Here is a 24,437-nt window from a genome sequence, read left to right as displayed (position 1 = left end):
GCCTTTAAGAGAACTTTCCAGAGCTTCTCCCAGTATCCCAGAATGCACAGCAGGTCCCTTTTACTTTCAGTTCTTTTTGAAGGCGTAACACGCCAGACCTGTAGCATTCCTTACATGAATATCTTTCTGAACCGGGGTGGAGGGCGGGCGCTTATGACTATAACAGATACCCCTACTACAGAACTGGAGTTACAGGACAGAAACTACTCCTTCTGAGGTAGAGGATCTCTGTGTATAGTCATAATCTAGTGAATAGAATGGCAAGCCCATCCCCACACCAAAGCGGCGGTGGAGAACGAGAATTAACACCACTATTGTGCGAACAGATTTTGCAGCGAAGCCTGCCCAATCTGAGCGTCTGCCCTGGCATCAGTGTCCAGGCAGTAATGCTTAGCAAAGGTACGGACCGACTTCCAAGTGGCCGCCTTGCAGATTTCTGCAATTGGAACATTACAGAGCAAAGCAGTCGTGGCAGCTTTGCCCCTGGTGGAATGAGCCTTAGGTTTAACCCCTAAGGTCTTATTAGCTTTTTGGTAACACAGCTGTATGCAGGACACAATCCACCTAGAGATGGACTGCTTAGAGGTAGCAAGACCCGTCCTGACCGATCCATAGTTCATAAACAATTGGTCTGACCTACGAATATCTTTGGTCTTATCCAGATAAAATTTCAACACCTTTCCGCTGGAGATGAAGGATTCTGAAAAAACATAGGCAAAGTTATGGTCTGGCTGACATGAAAATCAGAAATAACCTTGGGAAGAAATTTAGGGTGAGTACGCATAACACCCTTAGCAGCATGAAATACAGTATAAGGTTCTTGGCAACACAACGCCTGAATTTCACTCACCCTGTGGGCCGATGTAATGGCCAAGAGGAATGCCGCCTTCCAGGACAGGTGCTGCAACGAAGCCTTATGAATAGGTTCAAAAGGCTCCTTCATCAATCTGGACAGCACCACATTCAATTCCCATGAAGGCGAAGGAAGCCGGACAGGAGGGAATACTTTCTTCAAGCCTTCCAAAAAATCTTTGATCACAGGGATCTGGAAGAAGGAAGTCTGAAGGGCTTTTCCTGTAGGCAGTCAATGCAGAGAGATGAATTTTAATGGAATGAACATTAAGGCCAGACTGCGCCAAATGTAGAAGGTAAGGAAGGATGACGTCTTCCTTGCACGTCGTCGGGTCATAGTTCTTGGACTTGCACCAGATACAGAACCTCTTCCACTTGTAAGCATAGGAAGTCTGGTGGATAGTCGCTTAGCCTCCTTCAGTATGTCCATGCAATCTTCGGGTAGATTCAAATGGCCATATTTCACTATCTTAGGAGCCATGCCGCCAAACTCAAAGACGAGAGGTTGGCATGCAACATCTGCCCCCCGAACTTCGTGAGAAGGTCCGGCCTGCACGGCAGCCGTATGAGAGGAAGGAGAGACCGGTGAAGCAGGTCCGTGAACCACCACTGCCTGGGCCATTCCGGGGCAATGAGTATCATCCGCGCCCTGGACCGGGCCAACTTGATGAGTACCGCCGGAATTAGGGGAATGGGTGGAAAAGCGTACAGAAAGCTGTTCGACCAGTCGATCCATAGCGCATTCCCCAGCGTCCCCTGCTGATAGTACCTGGAGGCGAAGTCTCTGCATTTTCTGTTTTCGGCGGTGGCGAACAGATCTACGTCTGGAGTCCCCCACCTCTCGAAGACTTCTCCTAGTACCTCGTCGTTTATGACCCATTTGTGGTTTTCCTGAATCAGTCTGCTCAGTGCGTCCGCCTGAACATTCTGCACACCTGGCAGATGGGTAGCCGTTATCGTCAGTCCTCTGGCCAGAAGCCAGTGCCAGATCGCCTGCGCCTCCTGCGACATAGTGCGTGATCTCGAGCCCCCCTGCTTGTTGAGGTAATACATCGTGGTTGTATTGTCCGTCTGTACAAGCAGAGAAGTTGGGCTTGGCCCTTCTGGCAGGTTCACCCCTGAACTTTTTGCCTTGAATTATAGTGATTTCTGGTCTTTGCGCACTTTGACACTCTGGCGCAGTGTAAAGTGCGTGCGCTTCCATGGGGAATGTCTGTGTCCCTGGTAGTTCCTGATGCGTGAGGTGTGCATGCTCGAGTTTGGCATGTGCAAACTCGTGTGATTAAATGCTTCGCAATGATGTATGTGGCATGATTGTGTCTTGTGCGGAAGTGCCACTTCTAGGAGTTGGGATATTAGTGTAAAATGTGTCTGGCGTGTGATTGGCTGGAGCTGGCTGGGATGCCAGGGCCCATGAGTCATGATGGGTCTGCCTGGTGGTGAGTGTGGAGATTAGCATGCTGATGGCTGTGGAGGAGTGCACCTGTGTCCTGAATGAGGCTGGGCTTTCCCCACACAATGCTGGCTCCGCCCCCTGTGGTGTGTCTAATGACCCTAGCCCTGCCAGTCAATGAAAAGGGTGGTTGAGCACATCAAGGGTGCTCAAAAACCAGCTGCGACTGGTTTCTCCCCCACCCTGCACCTACAGACAAAGGGATTTCAAGTATAAGAAGGGGCTGTGTCCCCTAACAATTTGTTCTCTTCCAGGATCCTGATAGGAGGGAGCTGCTGCTGGTGGGGCTCAGGAGGGACCGCCATGGGGGCTGTCTCCTGCCCTGTGCCCTGGCCCCTGGGCCCTCTATGCTACTCCTGATGCCAGGACCTTCTGCTGTGCCTTTGTCCTTGCCCCAGGGCTGTGGCTGCCCCTAGAGCTTGAGAGCGCTGTAATTAGCTGCTAGCGCCGTGAGCGCTTTATTTCTAGTCCTGGGCAGAGCGCTGTCGTTTTCCCTTTGAGGGAAACGCTCCTGCCCTTTGTCTGCCCGAGTGCTTTGTGTGCACTCTTATCTTATTGACGGGTGCCACCCCGATTATGGGGACCTTTGCGAGTGCCCACCTCGCTTCTCTATTTTATTTTACTCTCGAGGGTTCCCACCCCTCTGTTTGCCCCTGAGAATCACCGCCGCGGCCGGCCCGCAAACAGGAAGTCAGGCGGCATCACGCCTGACTCTGGGTGGGACTTCCGGTTTGAAAAAGAAAGTCCCGCCGGCCGCCGCTCACTGATTGGGTGCCGTCCGGAAGATGAGGGCAGCCCGGGAGAAGAGGAGCCCGGAGCCTGGAGGGCTCCACCTACCAAGTCCCTGTCCCGAGATGGGGGACCGGGTGAAGAGCTGGCGAAGCGGGCGCATGTGGAAGGCGGGGCTCCCATGAGGAGAGCGAGCCCCGTCGAGCACTACCGCCGCCTGCAGACAGGAGCCCGAGCCCCAGCAGCCAGCCCGGTGAGTTTAGAAGGGCTGGGGAGGGGTGGGGGGGGGGGGGGCTCCGGCCGTGTGAGGGCACCAGGGCGCATTCAGCCTTCAGGGCGGCCTCGGGTAGCAGTGGGCCGCCCCAACATCTTTTCAAGCCAGAATGGCCCCGCCAGAAGCCCCCATTGCTTCAGGGAACCCAGAGGGGACTCCAACGACGGGGCCAAATCATTGATTAGAGCCCACGAGAGGCTCTTGGGCAATTTGGGTATTGAGAGCCCCATGGCCCCGAGGCCCAAGTATTTTCAAAAGCCTAGAGGGCTCCGAAAAATACACCTGTGTGTGCAGAGCCTAGAGGGCTCCAACGATGGGCAAGTGATGTTCTAGAGCCTAGAGGGCTCCCACAGTTGATGCAGTTTTGTTTGTGAGGGGCCAGTGAGGGCCCCTGGTGCAGATTGGTTTCCAGCTGCCCAGCAAGTCGTGGGCAGCTGCACCATTTTAGCTTTTGCTTCTTAGGGGACATGTTCTGTGGACTCAGGAGTGGGCGCACTCCTTCAACCCTTCTTGGCCTTCCCCAGCTGCGCAGCACTTAGTGCCAGCTGCAGCGTTTAGGCCCCCTGTTCTGTCCCTCAACTGCCCAGCAAGTAGTGGGCAGCTGCTACGTTTAGGTTTTGGCACAGTGGCGCAACCTGGACTTGATGTAAGTTCTGTGCTAATGTGATTTCTGCAAATTGTTCTTTGCTACACCTCTGAATGTGTGTTTATGCATCATGTGTTTCTCCTGCACCTCTGAATGTGTTTTGATGCATCATGTGCCTTGTTATTACACCTTTAAATGTATGTCATGCATCATGTGTTATGTGCCTATACCCCTACTTGTATTGTGATACTTAGGTGGTTGTTCTTGCTAGGACAGGTGGTGCTAGTGAGGTCCTGGTTCCCTGCGTGACCTGTTCCTAAGGTGGTTAGGATTGCGTAGGTGGTACTTACCGGTTACCAGTGGTTACTGGTTGTGTGCTTTATGTTCTATTTTGTGCTACAGTGATTTATATTCTATGTTCTAAGTGCTAATTCTACCTAGTGCTAAGTTCTAAAAGTGCGGATTCCTGACAGTGGTCCAGGTGGCCCCGTCTTGTACATATCCCCTGTAAATTCTGCCCGTGCCTGTTGGTACATTGTAGAGTGTGTGTTTTTATCTAATGTGTTTTGGTGTAATACAAAGGCTATTTTTATATATAACCTTGTGTGGAGTTTCCTTTGTGGTGGGCCTTGGGTGTAGTTGCTGGGGTGCGTGCGCAAATACTTAACTCACATCGCCTCCAAGTTTAGTCTTGCTGTTCGCGCCACGTTACCTAGAGGGTGAGGAGGGGTTATCTTGGCGTGTAACTCCCTTGCCCTGACTTAGGAGTGGTGGTCTCTGACTGACTTTGGCGCAAGCCCTGGCCAGCCAGGGATCCCATTTCTAACAAGAGAGTTGGTCTGAAAGGACGGATGAAAGGCCTTCAGTGCCAAGTGAACAGCTCTGAGTTCCAGGAAATTGATGTGATACGTGGACTCCATCGGGGACCACGTTCCTTGAATCTGTAAGTCTCCGGAGTGCGCCGCCCAACCGTGGAGAGAAGCATCCGTCACGATAGTCTGAGTGGGAATGTCCTTGTGGAAGGGAACCCCTCTGAGGAGATTCTCTGCGGAACACCACCACTTCAGAGACTGAAGAGCATGCAGAGACAGTCGTATCTTGTCGTCCCAAGACCCTTTTCTCTGATCCCACTGATCCTCCAAGCACTCCTGCAACGGTCTCATGTGCAGTCGTGCGTGTGGCGTTAGGAAGATACAAGAGGCCATCGGTCCCAGTAGAGAAGACACCGTCCTCACTGTTGTAGATGGAGCGGTCATAAGAGCCTGAGCCTTCAGACGAAGTGATAATCGTCGCTCCTCCGGAGGAGACACGCTTGCGGACAGCATATTGATGGAGGCTCCCAAGTACTGAATGCACTGGACCGGAGTCGGGACAGACTTGGACATGTTGATGTGCAACCCCAGCTTGTTCAAGAGAACGCACGTCTTCTGGAAGTGTGCTTGAGCTTTCGAGAAGGAGGAGGCCTTGATCAACCAATCGTCCAGGTACGGGTAGACAAACACCTTGTTCTTCCTTAGGTGTGCTGCTACCACTGCCATGCACTTCGAGAATGTTCTTGGCGCAGACTTCAGTCCGAATGGCAGTACTGTGTACTGATAATGATTGGCACCGACTTGGAATCGCAGGAACTTCCTGTGTTTGTGTGCAATGGGCACATGGAAGTACGCATCTTGTAGGTCTATAGCACATAGCCAGTCTCCCTGTTGCAACTGAGGACGAGCGTCGATTCCTCAACGCCGACCGTTTTCTCGAGGTCCTTGACGTCGAGGATCCCCTTGACGCCGACCGTCTTCTCGACGGCGACCGGCGGTATCACCTTGACGGGGAGCGCTGCCCCCTGCCGCTCTTTCTTCGACGTCGATGGCTCGTTGCTGACATCGACGAAGAATCCGTTGACGGTGATCTCGGCGGCGGCCTACCCAGGCCCTCCGACGTCGATCCTTCACGCCGTCTCAACCCGGAGCCCCGGGGAGATGGGGAACACACTGTTGTCATCCCTCTCGACGTCGTCGATGCAATCGACGCCGACTGAGACCGGGACCTTTTGCTGGGCTTCCTGCCTCTGGGGAGCCCCCCCAGAGGCCTCAGCAGAGGGAGCCTTCCCAGCCTGCTCAGACCCACCTGCAGTCGTCTCTTCTCTAGGCCTTGAAGCCTGATTTTCAGCCTTTCCCTCAGGGTCCTTGCTGAAAAGTTCTGGCAGATGTTGCATTCTTCAGGGGCATGTGCAGCAGGGAGACATAGGATGCAGACGTCGTGTGAATCCGATTTGGACTTCTTCCTTCCACATTCTGGGCACTTGACGAAGAGAGCAGGCATTTTAGAGCCGTAAACAGCCTGAACAAATACACAGAAGTGAAGAAAAAACACCAAGCACCCAAACTGAAAACACTTTTAAAACCAAAAGTGCACAAAATTCCAATAAACCCTTGAAAAACGGAGAGCTCAATGCTCCAGGGTCCTGTTAGCAGGAGCCGGAAAAAAGAACTGAAAGTAAAAGGGACCTGCTGTGCATTCTTACGGAGACAAGGCTTACCAATGAGGCGACCACCATCCCCGCCCTGGCCCTACCGCTGGGTTACTCTATGTATACCCAGAACAGACCTAAAGGTAGGGGCGGAAGGCTAGCTGTGATAGCCAAATCTGCCTTTGCCTGTGTACTATCCCCTGTGACAGTACCAGATTGCGAATGTGCGCAATTTAAGATTAGGATCTCAGACAATTTCACCTTCACGGGGCTCCTTATTTATCGCCCTCCGGATCCGCAAGGGTCTTCCAGGAAGCCCTGCCTCAGACCACTTCTTCCTTGGCAATAAAGACTCCCAACTTTAGTATATTTGGGGACCTTAATTTACATCTAGAGCGACACGATTCCCTGGACATCTCTAATTTCCTCGGAGACTTAGAAGCCTGCCAGATGTCCCAGCTGGTCAACGGGCCCTCCCACTTAGCGGGCCACTTGCTCGACCTGGTATTTACAAACATCGAGGGAATTAAAGCGTATGCTCCCCTCCCCCACACCTGGACGGATCATTTTCTTATCCATACATCTATCAAAGTCCTGAATACTGCCCATCTGAATCCCTTCCCTCCCCTCTGGAGACGCCCCTGGCATAAACTAGATGTCCTTAACCTAGAGTCCAACCTTCTTTCCTCCTGCCCGATTTGGTTTAACAACCTGGAGGAAGCGGACAAAGCCTTTAGGAGTTGGATTAGTAGCTCCTTAGACCACCAGATTCCCAATAAAATAACCCGACCGAAGCGGGTGCAGTCTCATCCCTGGTACACTGAGACGCTAGCCGTAGAAAGAAAACGCTGTAAGGTTGGAGGAAGCGGACAAAGCCTTTAGGAGTTGGATTAGTAGCTCCTTAGACCACCAGATTCCCAATAAAATAACCCGACCGAAGCGGGTGCAGTCTCATCCCTGGTACACTGAGACGCTAGCCGTAGAAAGAAAACGCTGTAAGGTTCAAGAACGCGCCTGGAGGCGCTCTTATGACATCTTAGCAAAGACTAGCTATAGGTCTGCCACCAAAGGCTACCACAAACATAATCGTGAAATTAAGGCAGCGTACTACTCCGATCTGATTAATTCCAGCCACAACCCCTCCAAATCCATCTTTTCGTTGATAAAAGATCGGACTAAAACCCCTGAGGGTACTAGTAATTTAATTGCCTCGAACTCACAGTGTGAAGACTTGGCTACTTTCTTCACTAATAAAATCCAGGAGATCTACATCTCTCTGGAAGCTAGAAAACCTCTCCACACCCCCCATTTAGTATCCCCTCCTCTAGCTTCCTTCGTCCCTCTACATACTCTCCCTCCTATCTCTCACAAAAATTTTGATTCCCTGGCCACTAAGGTTAAAACTGGATCTCCTGATGACGCTGTTAAACCCAACATCTTCCGGCTCCTTCAGGACTCCATTCTGAAAGAAGGACTGGTTCTGATTAATAGATCTCTCCAGTCCTCCATCATTCCTAAGTCCTGGAAGCATGCAAAAGTCGTTCCCCTGCTGAAAAAGCCTTTCCTTGACCCCTCACGCCCTGAAAATTTTAGACCTATCTCCCTCCTACCATATGTAAAATTATTAACTTGGTTTTTAAAAAGAAGGCGGAACGGGCCACTTTAGAATATGAATGTATGAGACACACATATACAGACTACTAAATACCCCTTGAAATCAAGTCACGACTTGATCTGTAAATACACTGTTCTGCAACCATAGATGTGCAGATTAATGAGGTAAACAGATAGTCTTACCAACTACAACCCCGTTCCAAGATGGCCGCCACGCGGCCAGCAAACGTCTAGTCAGTCTACCACGTTAGTGTGCGATATGGGCGGTACTATAGACACTAGCATCATGTGACCGGGTCCCCGTCTACAAAATACAAACACGGGAGAGACTTTCGCTATCAGCGGGTGAGGGGAGGCCATTCCTGCATGTAATACCGGTAAGGAAATCAACGTTTAAATTAGAAGGGCTTTGGAGGAGGCTTCTAAGGCCCTGGGACATAACAGTATTCAGGCGGATATGAGAGGTGAACAAGAGGGTGGTTGTAGCTCTCTGTTGACACGCGCCACGCTTCACGATGGGGTGTAGTCCTTTGAAAATGTTTGCATACATGATGGCGATATTTCCCCATCTGCTACCAGTTCTAAATCGGATGACGGGATACATTAAATGAAAGTACCCAGTGGGCTACAGTAGTCGTGCATGGCTAGATAAGGGCTCATAGAAAACAACGGTATGGGCATATGTGCAGGAGTAACACTAAAGCATTGTGAATGAGGGGACACGTAAGCGCCATATTTACAGTGCTTTTTCATTTTTGTAGACACTGACTAGAAGGCGTTTCACAGAACCTATTCTAAGTTAGAGGGTCCAACCATCCCTGATTCTTCTACGGGGGCCGGGTAGGCGTGATCTCAAAAGGCCACCTGGTAATGTATAAATGATACACAGGATGCTGTGTGTGCAGTTGCCGCCTTGAATTCCCAGAGAGACACAGTGAGTAAATGTTTGTGTGTGTGCTTTTATCCCATGTGCAACAACAGGTACAATAAAGGGAGAATCAAGACGTGCAGAATTCACGCTGACCCAAAACCCTGACGAAATTGCCGATAAAGGAAACTTGGAGATGAAACATGCTGGTTGTTTTAAATAGAGCGGGCACACAGCACAGAATAAAGTTGGACTAGCTAGTGTAGCTTAGCTCTTTTTAAGGTGGTGGGACCAGATCTCAAGCACATGAGTTTGGCATACAACAGTGGGTCACTTCCACATAACACACACAGGTTTTTCTTTTTCTGCACTGTTTATATCCCCGTTTTGTTACCGATTGACAGATGCCAATGATGAGAACGTAAGGACACAGGCGAGTACCAGCCTGTAAAATCCTCCCCCGGGTGTTGCTCCCGTGAGGCTCTGCCAACTTCCCTCCCCCCTTTTTTGAAGGCTTCACCCTCTGAGAAATGTCTAGTGAGGTGTGGGATCAGCACATGGGGTTCACGCACGCATACTTTCTGTTTTATCTTTTTATCTTCAAAATGGTGACTTCATTTAGCACATGTAGATAGAAGGTTCTACAACACCCTCTGTTGAATAGATTAAGGTATAGCAAGTAGGGGTCTTTGATTTCATACTGCATCAGGGGAGGCCATTGTTTGTTTAAGACTCTGCAAAAGCTGACTCCCCTAATACTCTGTAAATCAGTGTATTTGCATAATGATTTGCATATAGCTCCCGTTTATAATTACACTGAACACGCTAATTACTGCAGCCGATAGCGCTAGCAGGAGGCAGGACTTCTGTTTAGAGTGCTTCTGGGACCAGCCCAACCAGCTGAGAGGAGAGGTCATGGGGGTTAGGCAAATCTAGGTTTTACGTAGGGGCGGATGGGGCAAAGTCACCCTACTCTTTCAGACAGACACACCAATATACAACACTGTGTAGGTTTAACAACGTAATAATAATCATCAAAAGGTTATTTTGCTGCATTCTATTTGCACAAACATGCGTGCACACCCACTGATTATCAGACACCAACGTAGACAACGAAAAAACTAAATGCACGCAATGGCACAAAAGAACTGGCACACATATGCTTGCAGTCTGCGATGTATACATATCCCTGTGGTCATTGTTTATGCACGTCTATTTTGTACATGTGTAAACACAGTCCCAGAAAGCACGCACCCATAAAGGCGTATGCATTTACATGGTCACATGACTTCGAAAGACCTGACCGGGCAGAAGAGGGTATGTAAGGCCATGTCACCTGTCGCAGAATGGAATGTCGTATCGCAGTGTTTTGCTTTTACGGTGCCTCTCACCGTGGAGGCAGAGTAGTGTTGCTCCTTCCTTTCCTCGGAGGTACGACCTCTGCCGCACAGGTTCGTACCGTCTGCATTATGAGCGTGCAACATTTTTTTTCTTTGAAGTCCCTGGGACACCGTGCTGCCAGGCGAGAAACGCGTTACATGTTTCCCAGACAAAAGTGTTCTTTCTTACAGAATGACCTCTTACTGTGATTGTTTAGTGGAGGTTTTATAAAGAAGCAATGTGCGCCAAATACGTCTCCATCTGTTGACGTGAGTGTTTTCAACGCACTGAAATCCCAAAAGTCGCATGGAGACTCTTAGACAGCTTCGCTTTTTTATGAAACAATAGTGTCTGAAATAGCCATGGTTTTGGGACAGTCCCGCTGTGTATAAGAAGAAGGTTACTTCCTCAGCGCCCAGCTCAGCGGTTCTATGGAGTGAGCAAGTCCCCAACACAACTGCGAATACATAATCAGTGCGTGGATAGAGAGTTCTAGAGAAGTTACCACACGCCGCTTGCTAAAAAAAAAAACACTAGCAGCAGCACACATAGCAAAAACTTGTAAAGCAGCGTTCTCCACTGGTACGTTGGCGCCGAGTGTCTTGTTTAGTGTTACGCAACTCGATGGTACTCAGTTATCGACTTATGAAGGATAACATACTGCGTAGAAACGCCGAGATGGCTGTCCATACGGTCCAACACAGACAAATAATAACAAACTGATGATCGCCGGGCGCCGAAACAGTGCGGTGGGAGCGCACGAGACGCAGTTGCCATGAGTGTGCACATCGGCTGTCCTGAAGATCGCTGGAGAAGACACGCCGACATCAGAGTCTGCCTGCTGCCGAGACTGACCCGCTGCGGAGGGAGAGGGACATGCAGAAAGAGCCCGGTGAGTGGAGGGGGACTTGGGGGGATGTGTATGCGTGTGTGCCTGTGTGTGAACAGCATGCGCGTGGCCATCTCTTGTCTCCCTGTAAGCAGTGAAACTGAATGCTGGTTTGCCTGCGGGACAAGAGATGTGCGCACACGTGCGCGCCCACAGACCCGAGTCGCCGCGCGTGTCCCGGTCTGTCTCCCTTGAGAGGCATCTCAACGACAATCGGTCTCGAGGGCGAGACCTAAAAATAGCTACTGCTTGCTTCGGCCTTCTTAGGAAACTAAGGAAAGTTCTGAGTTGGCTTCCTCAGGCCACAAGGGTCTAGGGCTCTCCTGGCTTGACAAATGGCAACTCAGTTAATTATTGGAAGCCCCCTGTATGTAACCAACCTCTTACAAATCATTCAGAATGGTGCTGCACGCATCATCCTAAAGATCCCAAAGTCTCAGTTAGTTGCTGCATCCTTGGGAGGGCTGCACTTGCTGCCTGTTCTGAAAGGATAACATTTGAAACTCTGTAAGGCTCCCTGGGAGATATACAATAAAAGTTCCCCCCTAATCCAGCAGCTGCTAAACCCCTATCAATCTAAATGACTACTATGTCCCATGGATCAGAGACTTATCGTCCCAAAGATCTAGAAAGCAAGAAGTGGAAGTCGCTCATTTACCCACCTCGCACCAAAGCTCTGGAACTCAGAGTGATTAGAAAAGAATCCAAATTTAGGAAATCACTCAAAACATTACTTTTTGATAATCTGCTTTTGCCTCAGCCACTATGGGATGGACTTGATCCACAGCGCTGGAAGGCCCGTTGGGTAGCCATGCGCTTTACAAATCCACAGCATAGCATAACTGTACACATTCAGCAGTTAGAAAAGCAAAAATTAAGCACTTTTTTGCAATTCTGAAGTATGATGGAAGCAAAGATTTTAACAGGATCAAAACAAATCAAGATACGTTACTTGGTGATGCACAAATGATAAATATTACCATTTGTGTATTAGTTTAACTAGACGTCTGGGCAAATGTAGTGGGCAATTCAATGGGAAATGAGCTGTTTGTAAATGACGGCACACAATGCTTTAGTTAGATTTTTAAAACTCGCCTGTTTTATGTCCATTAAAGCCAGGTGGGTAGTAAACTTTTGTCGTTCTAAAAACTGGGTTGCAGTTCTTACAGGGTTTGGGAGGCACAGATCTAGAGGGGAGCAAGAGAGCTGGCACGTTCACCTAATAGGCTTAAATTCGGGGTGCTTCAAATAAGGTGTTTGTGCTACTAAACAAATGTACATGAGGTCTTTGGCCATTTTGACACTGTTTAATGCTATGTAGGATTCCTGGGGATTCCCTGCTTGACGATGGGGAATGTGAATGTATGAAAGATCCAATGCTGGAGATCCCCGAGACCTACTCTCGTTCTATAGCCTTTCCTCTCTTCACTCTCACTCCCATTTCACCACTGGATTGTTAAACATGGCTCTCCATAGAGAGACAACTTTACAAGACTCTCTAACCTCAACAGCAGAAAAAAACACATAGTCTCTTGGGATATACTACCTCTCTTAAACCAAAAGAGAGTGAAGGCAGGTGCACAGGGCCCAGGCCATAAGATAAGCTAAGAGTGCATCCCATATGCTGATTGGGCCTTTACTCCTTTGGTACAGGGAGCGTGAGGTTCTGCTCAGAAACAAGTTCACTGAAGAGAGCATTGTGCTATTAGGAGTGACACACTGATTCACCATCTATGAGAAGCAATGCCAGGAGACCAAGAATTAAATGTACTGGAATGCCCTTCTGTTCACTTTCTATATAAAGGAGACTTTACGACAGAAACCCTTCTGCTGTGATGGTTTTCAATTGCATTTTGTATAATCCCCAAGTGCCTATCACGACACATCTTTCTTCCACTCACTGAGATAAAGGATGGTTAAAGTTTGTTATACAATCAATATGGAACCAAAAGGGAAAGCGCCTTCCTGAAATAAAAAAATAATTATGAGCGGAACGTGAAACACCACATTTATAAATTAAGTGGTAAAATAAAATATTAAATTTAGAATGTACATCTAAGAGTCAAGTATGAGTGTTATTGGTAGCTACCCATGGAAGCTTGAATCCATCACCGAGTCCTTTCAATAGATGAAAACTAAGCGGCCAGGCAGAAAGTGGGATGCATAAGTAGTATTTTGCAGTACACCTCAGACGTTTGCTGAATAGACAGTAAACATGTCTAGCAGATCACAGCATCTTCGAAGAGTCTGGACTCAGTGTTTTAGATACTAGTCCATAGGTAAGTGAAGACATACAATAAATTGTAGCAGCACATCATGCCTGTCACCATGGCGCCTGATTCACTATTCCGCAATTGGATTAAATTGATAGGGCGGGGGTAGAGTACAAGCTTAAAAGAGAATAAACACAGACAATTACCACCAAATATATAGCATATTAAATTCATTTCTGGAGAGTTTGGCCTGGTTTTGATGTGTGATATCCACAAAACAACCTGTAACTCTCATTCCAAATACAGATGCATTCTTCCAGGAACAGTTTCCCTGTATTTGTAGAGCAGAACAACCACACCCAGACAGAGCACTCGACAGCTGTAGAGATAATCAAATTCTCTTGTAAGATTACTGCAGTTTGGCCTACAATGGGTTTCATGAAAAAATAACCACAGTACAAACTGGAAAGAATCGGGGAGGCAAGATGCATTACCGGTATCTAATGTTAGAGCCACATATCCCATCCTAAACGATACACCAACTGCAATGGCTAGCAGTTCTATACAGTACAGCAGTATTCAAATTAAAATATATATTTGCACGGCCATGAAGCACAACCAACAAACAAACCAGAGTTCATGGATAACAAGGAACCCACAAAGAAATCCAGTAAAAATGCTACCAAGACACAAGAAAACCTTATTGGTTGGTACAATCAGACTTCGTGCTATAGTCCTCCCACCAATATGACCTGCTGAAGACACTCTGGCATTACCCCCCAACTCATAAATGCACCTTCAGACCCACAGATCTCCAGGTTGAAAACAGAAAGCATCTAAAGGCACTATCATCAGTCCTGATCTAGAGGACAACCCTCCTTAAAACTCCCAAACCAAGCAGCTGAACTCCATAGCTATCTTTGCAACTGTGGATAAGTATGCTTCTGTTTGTACACGTTGTGCTTCGTATTGCAGCAACTCCATAAAAACAGATTTAAAATAGTTATCAGAGGACACACAAAATGAAAGCGAACACAGGTTGTTTATGCACTGTTGACCAAAAGAATATATTTCTTTTTAGAACGCATGTGAGACTTACTGAGCACCGAGAGCAAGTACGGATACAGCACATACTGCATGGGCCACAATCGACAGCAGTAGCACTGGAGTGGTGAACAGAACCAGCGCTGGTGAATCACAGGGAAAAGAGCTGAAAATAACAGCCACATTCAAAACTCACATTTTTTTCCATTAACAGATGAAGTGTTAAATAAGCTTGTGGGCAATCCACTTTGAGTGTTATCTTCTACCGGTACAAAACACGCTTTAATAATGAAAAAAGGGCTCCAATAGGACATCCCATCATTAAAAACAAGCAGCAGGAAAGCCGGGGGAGGGGGGGGGGGCGGAGGGGATGGGGATGGGAGAAGAGAAGTAAAATAACTGAGCCCTCTTACCTCAATCTCAAGCCGGATGAAAAACTGGGACAAGCTTAGCCAAAGAACTTTAAAACTGTGGGGGTGAAAATAAGAATTAGTAATCTGGTTTTAAGTCAGGTACATTTAATTACTGCTTTCAACCGGAAGGAGAAACTACATTGAGCTAGTACAAAAAAGTGGAAATGTTTTTGGAGGGCTCCCATTAGACATTATACACATCAAGCACATGCTACCAAATGGCAATTGTTTCTTAAGAACGTTGAGGTAAATAAGGTGCTGTCCGCCACATATGGGATGATACTCCAAGTGGATGAAGGCTTTAAATAGGTTAACAGTCATCTTGATCACTTTTGGGAGACTATGTGAATAAGTGACTTGTATCATGGGCTCTCTTTAGTGTTCTGAAGCCATAAAAAGGCTGATGGCGCGTGACCGAATTTTTTCTGTCTGGAGGCAAGAAGTGGGTGAAAAGCACGAGCTCCCCAAGTGGCTAATACATTAAATCACCAATGTGTAAAAACGTGCCTTCACAGTTCAAAATATGAACAAGGAGCTCTTTTGCGCACGCTATCCATTGGCTGAAGGTGTTAATAGGCAGTAATTTAACACACCTTCCATTTTTTTGACTGAAGACATCTGTTTAGAAAAAAAGATTGCTGAGTTACACATGAAATTGTTGATTAATATACATACACATCAAATTAAAGTTTAAAAATGGTACAGATAGTCAGCATAAAATAATTCAGGTTATGAAGAGCATTAGAGGAACCAGCAATGGGTGTAAGTAAAAGGTACTTACCTAATAATAAATGGTTACTTATCTGTAGGAATAGTTTTACAGCTTAGATTCACATGCGGTGCATTGTTCTGCCATATAGTGGTTGGGTCCAGAAATATCTATTTTATTTCCTTCTCTTTTGTAGTGGGCACTAAGTCGTCAGCTATGCGGTGGTATGTGCCTCCTTGCATGACATCATACATAAGACCCAGAAGCCTCTTCGGTGACCTCTTTGAAGGTTAGGCTTCCTCTTCTATATGTACACCTACCTCCCTCTGTTGCAATTTAACTCGTTTTGGAAAGGAAGGAAGGTCACATGAATATCTAGAAAATTCTTCATCCTGTAAAACTATTCCTATAGGTAAGTAACCATTTTTTTGCAGCAAGACTCTTTTCTGGAAGAGATGACCATGTAAAGTAAAGAATTAAAGGTAAGAGTATTTGCAACTAACCTCAGACAGCCAGGGAGGATGGTGGGCGCATGTGAATATATAGCACTACATGCCACAAACAGATGCTTACAGGGAAAGTAACATGGTCTGTGTGGCACAAGTAGATGTAGATACACATGATGTGCACAGACTGTAAAGAAGTCCTCCCAAAAAAGTGGTAGCTTAGCCAGAGGATGTTGCTCAAGACTGACAGTGTGTGTAAGACAGTCTAGCCAACTTTAGCTTGTTGTCTAGCTAGGACATCCACATAGTAATGTTTATTAACAGTTTGAGGAGTGGACCAAGTAGCTGCCTTACAGATGTCAGCTTATGGTATATTGCCCAAAAGAACCATAGTAGTCCCTTGTATGCGAGTGGAATGGAGTCTTGGAGGGAAAGGTAGGGCCTTTTAGCTTTGGCATAACAAGTTTGAATGCACTTGACAAGCCAAGAAGTAGTTCCTGCTTTGGAAATAGAAGTACCCTTGTGTGGCTCGGAATAGGGCATGAAGAGTTGTGTCCTTCGAAAGGGTTTTGTTCTACCCACATAATACATTAACGCCCTTTTGACATCTAAGGTATGTAAGGCGCATTCTGCTAGACTCTGAAGGTGGAGAGAAAACTGGAAGCTAAATGGTTTGATTGAGATGAAAAGCGGAAACCACCTTAAGGAGAAACAGGGTTGGTTCTGAGAACCACCCTAGCTGGATGAACCTGGAAGAAAGGCCCCTCTAAGGAAAGAGCATGTATCTCACCGATTCATCCAAGGTTAGTAATGGCTACAAGGAAGACTACCTTCCATGAAAGAAACTGAAGCGGAGAAGAGTAAAGGGGTTCAGAAGGAGGGCCCATGAGCCTATTTAGGACGATGTTGAGATTTCACGCGGGAGGTGTAGGAGGCAGGATAACCCACTTAAGCCAGGCCTTATATTGACTGGTACCCGGAAGAAGGAATTGTACTGCTTATTTTGTAGATAAGCAGCCACAGCAGCCAAATGTAACCAAAGGAGGTGCAAGCAATGCACAAGTCGTGAAGGAAGGTAATGGACAATGTCTTGTACTGACGGTTTGAGAGGATTGATTTATTTTGGAAGGCTGTAGTGTACAAAACGCTTCCATTTGGCTGCGTAGCAGGCACTAGTAGTAGGTCTGCGTGCTTCGCAAAGAATGGACACGCATTCGTCCGATAACTACAGATAACTAAACTCTATGACCTTAGAAACCAGATCACAAGATTGAGCTGCTGAGGACTGGGCTGCTTGCGTGAGAGTTCTGTGGTTTTGCGTGGGAAGGTCTGGCCTGTTGGGAAGTGTCTCGTGAGGAACCAGGGAGAGTTTCAGCAGAGTGGAGCACCAAGACTGGCACGCCCAGGTCGGGGCTACTAGGATGAGGGTAAGGGATGCCCCACTCAGCTTGTGAACTATAAACAGTTGGAGAAGAAGAGGTGGAAATGCGTAGGCAAATATCCCTGACCAGTTCATTCATAGTGCATTGCCCATGGACCGCAAGTGTGGTAACATGGTGGCAACGTTTGAGCATTTTGTGTTTTTGGTGGTGGCAAAAAGGTCTATGTGAGGGAACCCCCATTGCCGGAAATAAATGAGTAGGGCTGGGGGTGGAGTTCCCACTCATGGACTTGTTGATACATCCTGCTGAGCAGGTCGCCAAGTTGTTGTCCAGACCGAGAATGTCCTTCTTATAATGCCCCTTGTGTATGCCACTATAGCTGACAGATGTACCTTAAGGGAGGCTTAGAAAAGTTCCTTATCTGTATTCAGCTTTCCCAAGTCCTTTCTAGTTACACCAGTGCATGAAACTGTTCCACTTTGTGGTGTAGCACTTCCTTGTGGTAGACCTTCTGGCCTTCTTTAGCACCTCAAGCCCCAAGTGACCAAACTTCAGACCTATAGAGTTAAGTCACAAGGCTACGGGCAGCTCGGTCAGGGCACTATAGCTGGCCTATTAGTTTTGACAAGTTCAGATGACCTGGCAGTCTCATAACATATGTTGGACTTGACCATCTCTGCAAAGTCATTCTCAAACTTTTTGCCTTCACCCTCCTGTTTTCGGAACCAGTTTTTGTTGGCCCTTAGGACTCTGCACACACAACCTCTGTAAAACTGCTTGGCTAATAAAATTAGCTTACACCCAATTGCCACACTTCATTTACCTGTAAGTCCCTAGTAAAGTGGTAAAACACGTACACTGGGCCTGCAAATTAAACACTACTAGTGGGCATGCAGCACTAATTGTGTCACCCACCTAAGTAGTCCCTTTAAACAGCTCAGGCTTCCCACAGAAATCTGTGTGTGCAGTTTAAAATTGCCATTACGACTTGTCAAAATAAACCCTTCAACGGGCCTAACCCTTTCTTTTTCATACATCAAGTCTCCACAAGGGAAGGCCCTAAACAGCCCAAAAGGCTGGATGAAGCGCATTTAAAAAGTTGGACATGTGCTTTTAACTTTTACATGTCCTGGTAGTAAAAGAAATCTTACATTTGTTATTCTCTACTGTAAACGCATACCTCACCACAGGATAACATTCGGTTGCCTTATTATATTTAATAAGTACTAACATTCTATATGCATCAAGTAGGAATATAGAGCTTGGTTTCCTATGAATTGGAATCTAAAACCCTCTCTATTAGTCAAGTCCGAATTTAAGCTACAATTCTGAAAATGCCACTTTTAGAAAGTTGTCATTTTCTTGTCCTATATTAATGCCTGCAACCTTTTTCCTGAGTCACATGACTAAGTGTAGCTGCCAGTTGGTCTTTATATATTTCTCCCAGACAGTGAAACAAAGGAACATAAGTGTTGGTAGGATGGGCCATCTCTGACTCGATGAGGGGGAGGAGCTGTCACCTGCCACACTTGAACATCACAAAGGATCTGACACTAGACTATTGTGACCCCAGACAAACTGGAACCAGGACAGGGAAGCAGGAAATTAGTAGCACCTCTGGGGGTGGAACCCTCCAGAACCTTCTTATACTTCAAAGTGAGCACCAGATTTAAATATTAGACCCTCAGACCCAACTCTGCAGTACACCTCTGGACCTGTGGAAGACTCAGAAGGACTCCTGTACTGCTCTGCAAAAAGTACTTCCACTATGTTGGCCTGATGCATGAGTGAAGGACTGGACCTGCATCTTGAATTCAGGACCACCAGATTGAGTCCTAGGGATAGTAAAGGCTCCTGCCACCCTAAACCCAGCACCTAGACTCGATCTGCTGCGAGTCCAACCCTCCTACCCCAGTCCTGGACACTTGGAAGAGGGCCTAAAGGTGCTCTGCTAGCCAAACTGTAGTCCTATTTGCAGGACCGATGCAGAACGATGCATCTATCCGTAGCCGCATCAGAACCACAGCGGTGCAGCAACCCCGATGCCAGACCTCGTACCGTAGCCCGCAGTCTACTTGGAATCCCAAATGAGCAACACATCCCCGATGCAGGCCTTCACATCACAAGTCCCTCATCGACTGCATCCTCCACAATGACACAGGAGTGCGCACCGCAGCTTCTTCTAAATCACCAGAGTGTGACGTAAGACTTCGTTCAGCAAGCCCCTCCTTGACGACTATGCAGAACTACACATCCCAGACTCTCGGAACTGCCACTGCATGATGCAACCTCGACGAGAGATCTCCAAACACTCCGAAAACCAGGATTTGAGGTATTCCAAAGCAGGCCTAACTGGTCCCTGGGCCCACACTTCATGACGGTTGTTCTGAACTTGTGACTTTGTCCCGTTCTGGAATTGCGAGATAATCATAGTTGCCACGTTCTGGGCACTATTTCCACTTAGCAATTGAAATTGAATATCTCCGATTCTACTGATTGGATTGTTGTTGATTTAGCCTCAAATAATTTATTACATTTTGCTAGATTTTTCGAAATTGGTGTGGAATTTTTCTTGTGTTGCATTTTACTTTGTTACTGTTTGAAGTGCTGCATAAATATAATGTTAATTGATTGACTGCTTTGTGCCAAGCTACCAGAGGTATAAGCATAGGTTAATTTGGGGGTTTTCTTGTGCTTCACCCTGAAAAATTGTAGTTGGTGCTTGAGTAGGGTTTCAACAACCTCCCAACCAGTAACCCAATTTTCGACATGTCTTGTGCAATCTCCACGGGATCGGAGAACCATGTTTGTCTAGCAGACTGGGGTGCTATCAGGATTAGAATTGTGGGTGCTTTCTGGCATTTCCCTAGCCCCAATGGAACTAGCAGGATTGCCGGAAAGCGTATTCAAATTTACCTGACCATAGTTGCAATATGGCATTCCCTAGTGACCAGTTGTGTGGATGCCTGGATGCAAAGCTTAGGCATTTTGCGTTATTTCAAGTAGTGAGGCATGTGTAGTGTATCACTACAGAAAAGGTTTCTTAACTATTTGTTATTTTGGCTCCCACTCGAGCGAGACATTTCCTGTCTGCTTATCCTTTCTGCTTCAGTGTTCTCCACTCCCAGTAGTTTTATTGCTATTTTATCTTAATAGCCCATCTCCATAGGTCATGTGCTAGTTTGTTCAGTGTTTGTGAGACCTTGTCACTACCTGTTTGTGGCAGTAGAAGATCGAAGAACATGGTGGCCATTTTACGTGACTGGATTGGTTTCTCCCGATCTATGTATGGAAGAGTTTTGGGGCTAAGAAGGCTAAAGTTTCAACACATTTTGTGTTTGTTCGCCCCTTAGGCCGCTAATGTTTAGTTTTACCCTGTACTTGGCTGTCTTAAAGGTCTGCTTACTGTGATTTGGTTTGTAGTCATTAACTCTTTATGTACTTTTACTGTGACAATCACAATATCCTCCCAACTCTTGATTGCCTGTGACCACTGCCACGGACGCCACTCCTGGAGTGTTCTCATGTGAAGTCTACCATGGAGTATTGGAAGGATGGAAAATGCCATCATTGCCATTAACCTCTCCCATATACATGCTATCAGAGGTTGATCTTTCTGGTAAAGGTGACTTTGCTCTGTCAGTGGCTGGATCCTCTTTGCCATTGGAAAGGCTTTGGCTTCTATGGAATGTAGACTTGCTCCCAGAAACAAATTCTCCCTCTTTGAATCCGGGGACCTTTTCTCAAGTCCAGGGAAAAACGTATCCTATGGAGTGTCTTTATAACTGTTTCTATGCTGTCCTGGCACTGTTTGGGTGACCTCACCTTTCCCAGCCAATCGCTCAATTATGGATATATATGGACACCTCATCTCCTCAGGTGTGTTGCCACTACAGCTAGGCATTTTGTGAAAACCCTCGATGCAGATTGTATCCCAAACTCAGTGCTCTCAACTGGTAATACAACTAATCTACGACAAACCTCAGGCACTTCTTGCTACAGCTGTTGATCGGAGCATAGAGACATGGGTCTTTGAGGAATATGGTTCCATATGGTTTCCTTTTCACAGATGCACAATAACCTCCTGTAGTGTCGTCATCTTGAACATTTGTGCCTTGTGCAGATGTTTTTGAAGGGTTCAATTCAAATATCTATACCAAATTTGAAAGGCGCGTGTTCAAAACAAAAATGTATATATGTTAAGAATGTATAAGCTGAAGCTTGAAAAGAAAAAAAAAAGATTGAATTTCCAAAATATATTTGAAGCTGATTTTTGAGTGATAAAAATGAAACCTTGTTGGGGAGCCTATAACTAATGTTATTAATTTGCTGCAGGGGCATTGCAGCTATGGGTGTTATGTATTACCCATGTAGAAGAAGTGAACCTTGACACAACATTTTTTTACAATACCGCTGTTCGTAATCTTTAACATGGTGGGTACTTGCCTGATGTGGTTACTATTACTTCTGTAATATTAGTAGCTCAGGAGTATTTTCACCCAACATAATAAGCTCTTATTAGAGAAAAGCCTGGAGACACTTGGTATATCATGTTTTCGTTCTAGTGGGCCCAAGGAACTGAATTAGCAGTCTATGTAATAGGAGTACCCTCTTGTGGCTAGAGGACGAAGATTAGTGCTGTGGCATCGATAGCCAAGCAGCGCAACACGAATGAACACTTGCCACTCGTTTAAGGTGTAAAACGTATGGTCCAGGTAACAGGAACTCAAAAGTTTGCTCTCCTCAGAAGCAGGACGTTTGTACCTTGAACTCCCTGTCGCAATTTTAGCCATGAACAGAGGAGATGTGGTTAACATCTAGTGTGACCAACCGTCCTTAAATTTCACAGACGTCCGTTATTTTAGTATGACGTCTGTTGTCAGTCATCATTTCTTTTACGGACGCCTTTGGTCGTAATTGTGGGGATTTCAGGAAGCGATACTGTTCCCCTGCGAGAGGCCCCATGAGTTTAAAAGTTTTCACTCTGGGACAGCTCACAAGTATCTTTTAAACTGTAGAGGTTGCCTGCAGCAGCCCCTCCCAGACCTCGCACAGATTGTGGACTGGCCCATTGCCATTCTGAGACTGCAGCTGATTATCATATATAGAATGACAATGGGCCCTATTGTAGTGACAGCATGTGGTGTGCCTTGTCTTCCATCAGACTGGGACAAGGCATTCTGCTTTTGTCTTGGAGCCATACTGGAGAAACTTAAACAAATAAAATAACCGTCGGTGGCAGAGCAATCATTTGTGCAAGACCTCCATCTTTATGTCATCTACCACATTGTCAAGATGGACATTTGTAAAGGGTAGAAGTGATAATCACTTTTAAAATAGTACTCAATTTAGTTTCTGATGTCTCTGAAAATATCATCCCTTAATAAATATAAGGTGCAAGGTAAAAGTAAACATGAATACAATGGGCCATACAGCAAAGTGCTTCTTAATATCATGGGACTGGAAGAGAGTTTTCAGTGTACATTTAAGAGTAAGACTTAAACATACAAATAAAAAAAAGACTATTTAATGTAGAATGTTACATTAGCACAAATCTTGACTGCAGAAAGGGCTCATGTCGCTTTAAAAGTGATAGCAATTTACATGTTTCAGTTGCAGGATAGATTCCGCCTCAGTATTCTAAAATAGGAATTTGTGTTTGTGCATATTTGTTAACTCACTGCACACAATTATTTTCAACTAATGTGATATTTGTCAAATAGTGGCAACTTTTTTGCTCTAATTTCATTGTTCAACGATTTAACGGAAAACTACAGTAAGAAAAAAGACAGTACATAATTAAAACAAATATAATATACTTGTGTTTTATTTATGGCATGGCTTTTCAACGACAGGGGTAATGTGAATGCCATTACGATTCAACGGCCATACTCTTAATCTAATGTTTAGCTCACAAGCATGCATTCATTTCAAAGAGAATATTCACAATTTGATCACTTTTGATGTTCATATAAATTCCAATTCCACCTCTAAGGCCCAGAAACAGGCGAAGCTGACAGAACATGGATTAAAGTTAATGTGGCAGAATGGGAAACTCCCTGTCAAGTCCAATTCCTGTTCTGATTCCAAGAAATGCACAAATCATAGATCGATGGATTGAAAAATCAGTTGATGCCGACAATCTTCTCTATAGAAAATAAATTACAAGCAAACCATTGATTGCTGTAAGTCACTAAAGCTAATTTCTTACAAAATAAAATCCTGAGGCCCCCAGTCCCATCGGAGAGTATTTTAAACTCTATAAAAGTCATACATCTCCTGTAGCTGACAGTAACTCGATTACTCCATCACAAAAATTATGTGAGGACCTATTTATTTTTACAAGAAAATAGGGAACTTAGAAGGCAAATTTTCCACTAAACCAAGACACAGTTGAGGAAACAGTGGTTTAGCTTTATAGATGTAATGAGACAAAGAAGTGCATAAGGTCTTCATGACCATGACTTCTGCTCCATCTGATCTTGCTCCAGTTCACCACTTTAAAAAGGTGGCAGAGATTCGTATACCTCCACTAAGCTGTGCAATGCTTCCTTATTTTCAGGCTGCGTACCACAGGCATGGAAATTGACCATGGCTACACCTCTCTAAAACAACCTTCACTAGTTCCTAAGGTGCTATCAAATTATCAGACAATTTTCCAACATACACCAAACTTACTGAAATGCTGGGGCACACACAGATGGAGTTAATGGAACTTAATGCAAGTTTTCATGTAAATCAATCTGGCTTTCGAAAAGGTTTCAGAACGTACACAGTCCTTATCAAGCTATAACACACAAGAGAAAAGGAGCTGTATGTGCCCCGAGTTTGCTTGATTTGTCAGCGGCATTCAATTCCATCTCACATGCCCCACTGCTCAATGAAAACAAGTTGGTATAGCAAAGATACTCTTCAGTTGGTTCTCATTTCTCCAGGATCGGTGCCAAACGGTGAGACTGGCAGGCTACTGCTCTTCTCCCAAGGGCAGCACTAGGAGGTGCCACAGTGATCGGTCCTAAGTCCTTGATTGTTCAACTTGGATGTAGCCGCTCTGGCAAAATTGATTGAAGCCTTTGACATCTTTTTTTTTTAAATATGCTTAAGACATCAGCTAATAATCA

The 24,437-nt window shown here is 46.0% G+C and overlaps 1 protein-coding gene across 2 annotated transcripts in view; it reads right to left on the bottom strand.

Annotated features, from left to right (window-relative positions):
* The window catches only part of LPCAT4 (lysophosphatidylcholine acyltransferase 4), a 592,186-nt gene that overhangs the window by 160,520 nt on the left and 407,229 nt on the right, over positions 1-24,437 (bottom strand). For both annotated transcript variants that reach the window (XM_086923609.1, XM_086923610.1), the window contains exon 8: positions 14,780-14,834. In XM_086923609.1, coding sequence (XP_086779735.1) covers positions 14,780-14,834 — 55 coding nt within the window. The remainder of the gene's footprint in view (positions 1-14,779; positions 14,835-24,437) is intronic.

This window comes from Lissotriton vulgaris, chromosome 5, assembly GCF_964263255.1.
Source record: "Lissotriton vulgaris chromosome 5, aLisVul1.2, whole genome shotgun sequence".
Lineage (NCBI taxonomy): Eukaryota > Metazoa > Chordata > Amphibia > Caudata > Salamandridae > Lissotriton > Lissotriton vulgaris.
This window is presented reverse-complemented; position numbering and strand designations above follow the sequence as displayed.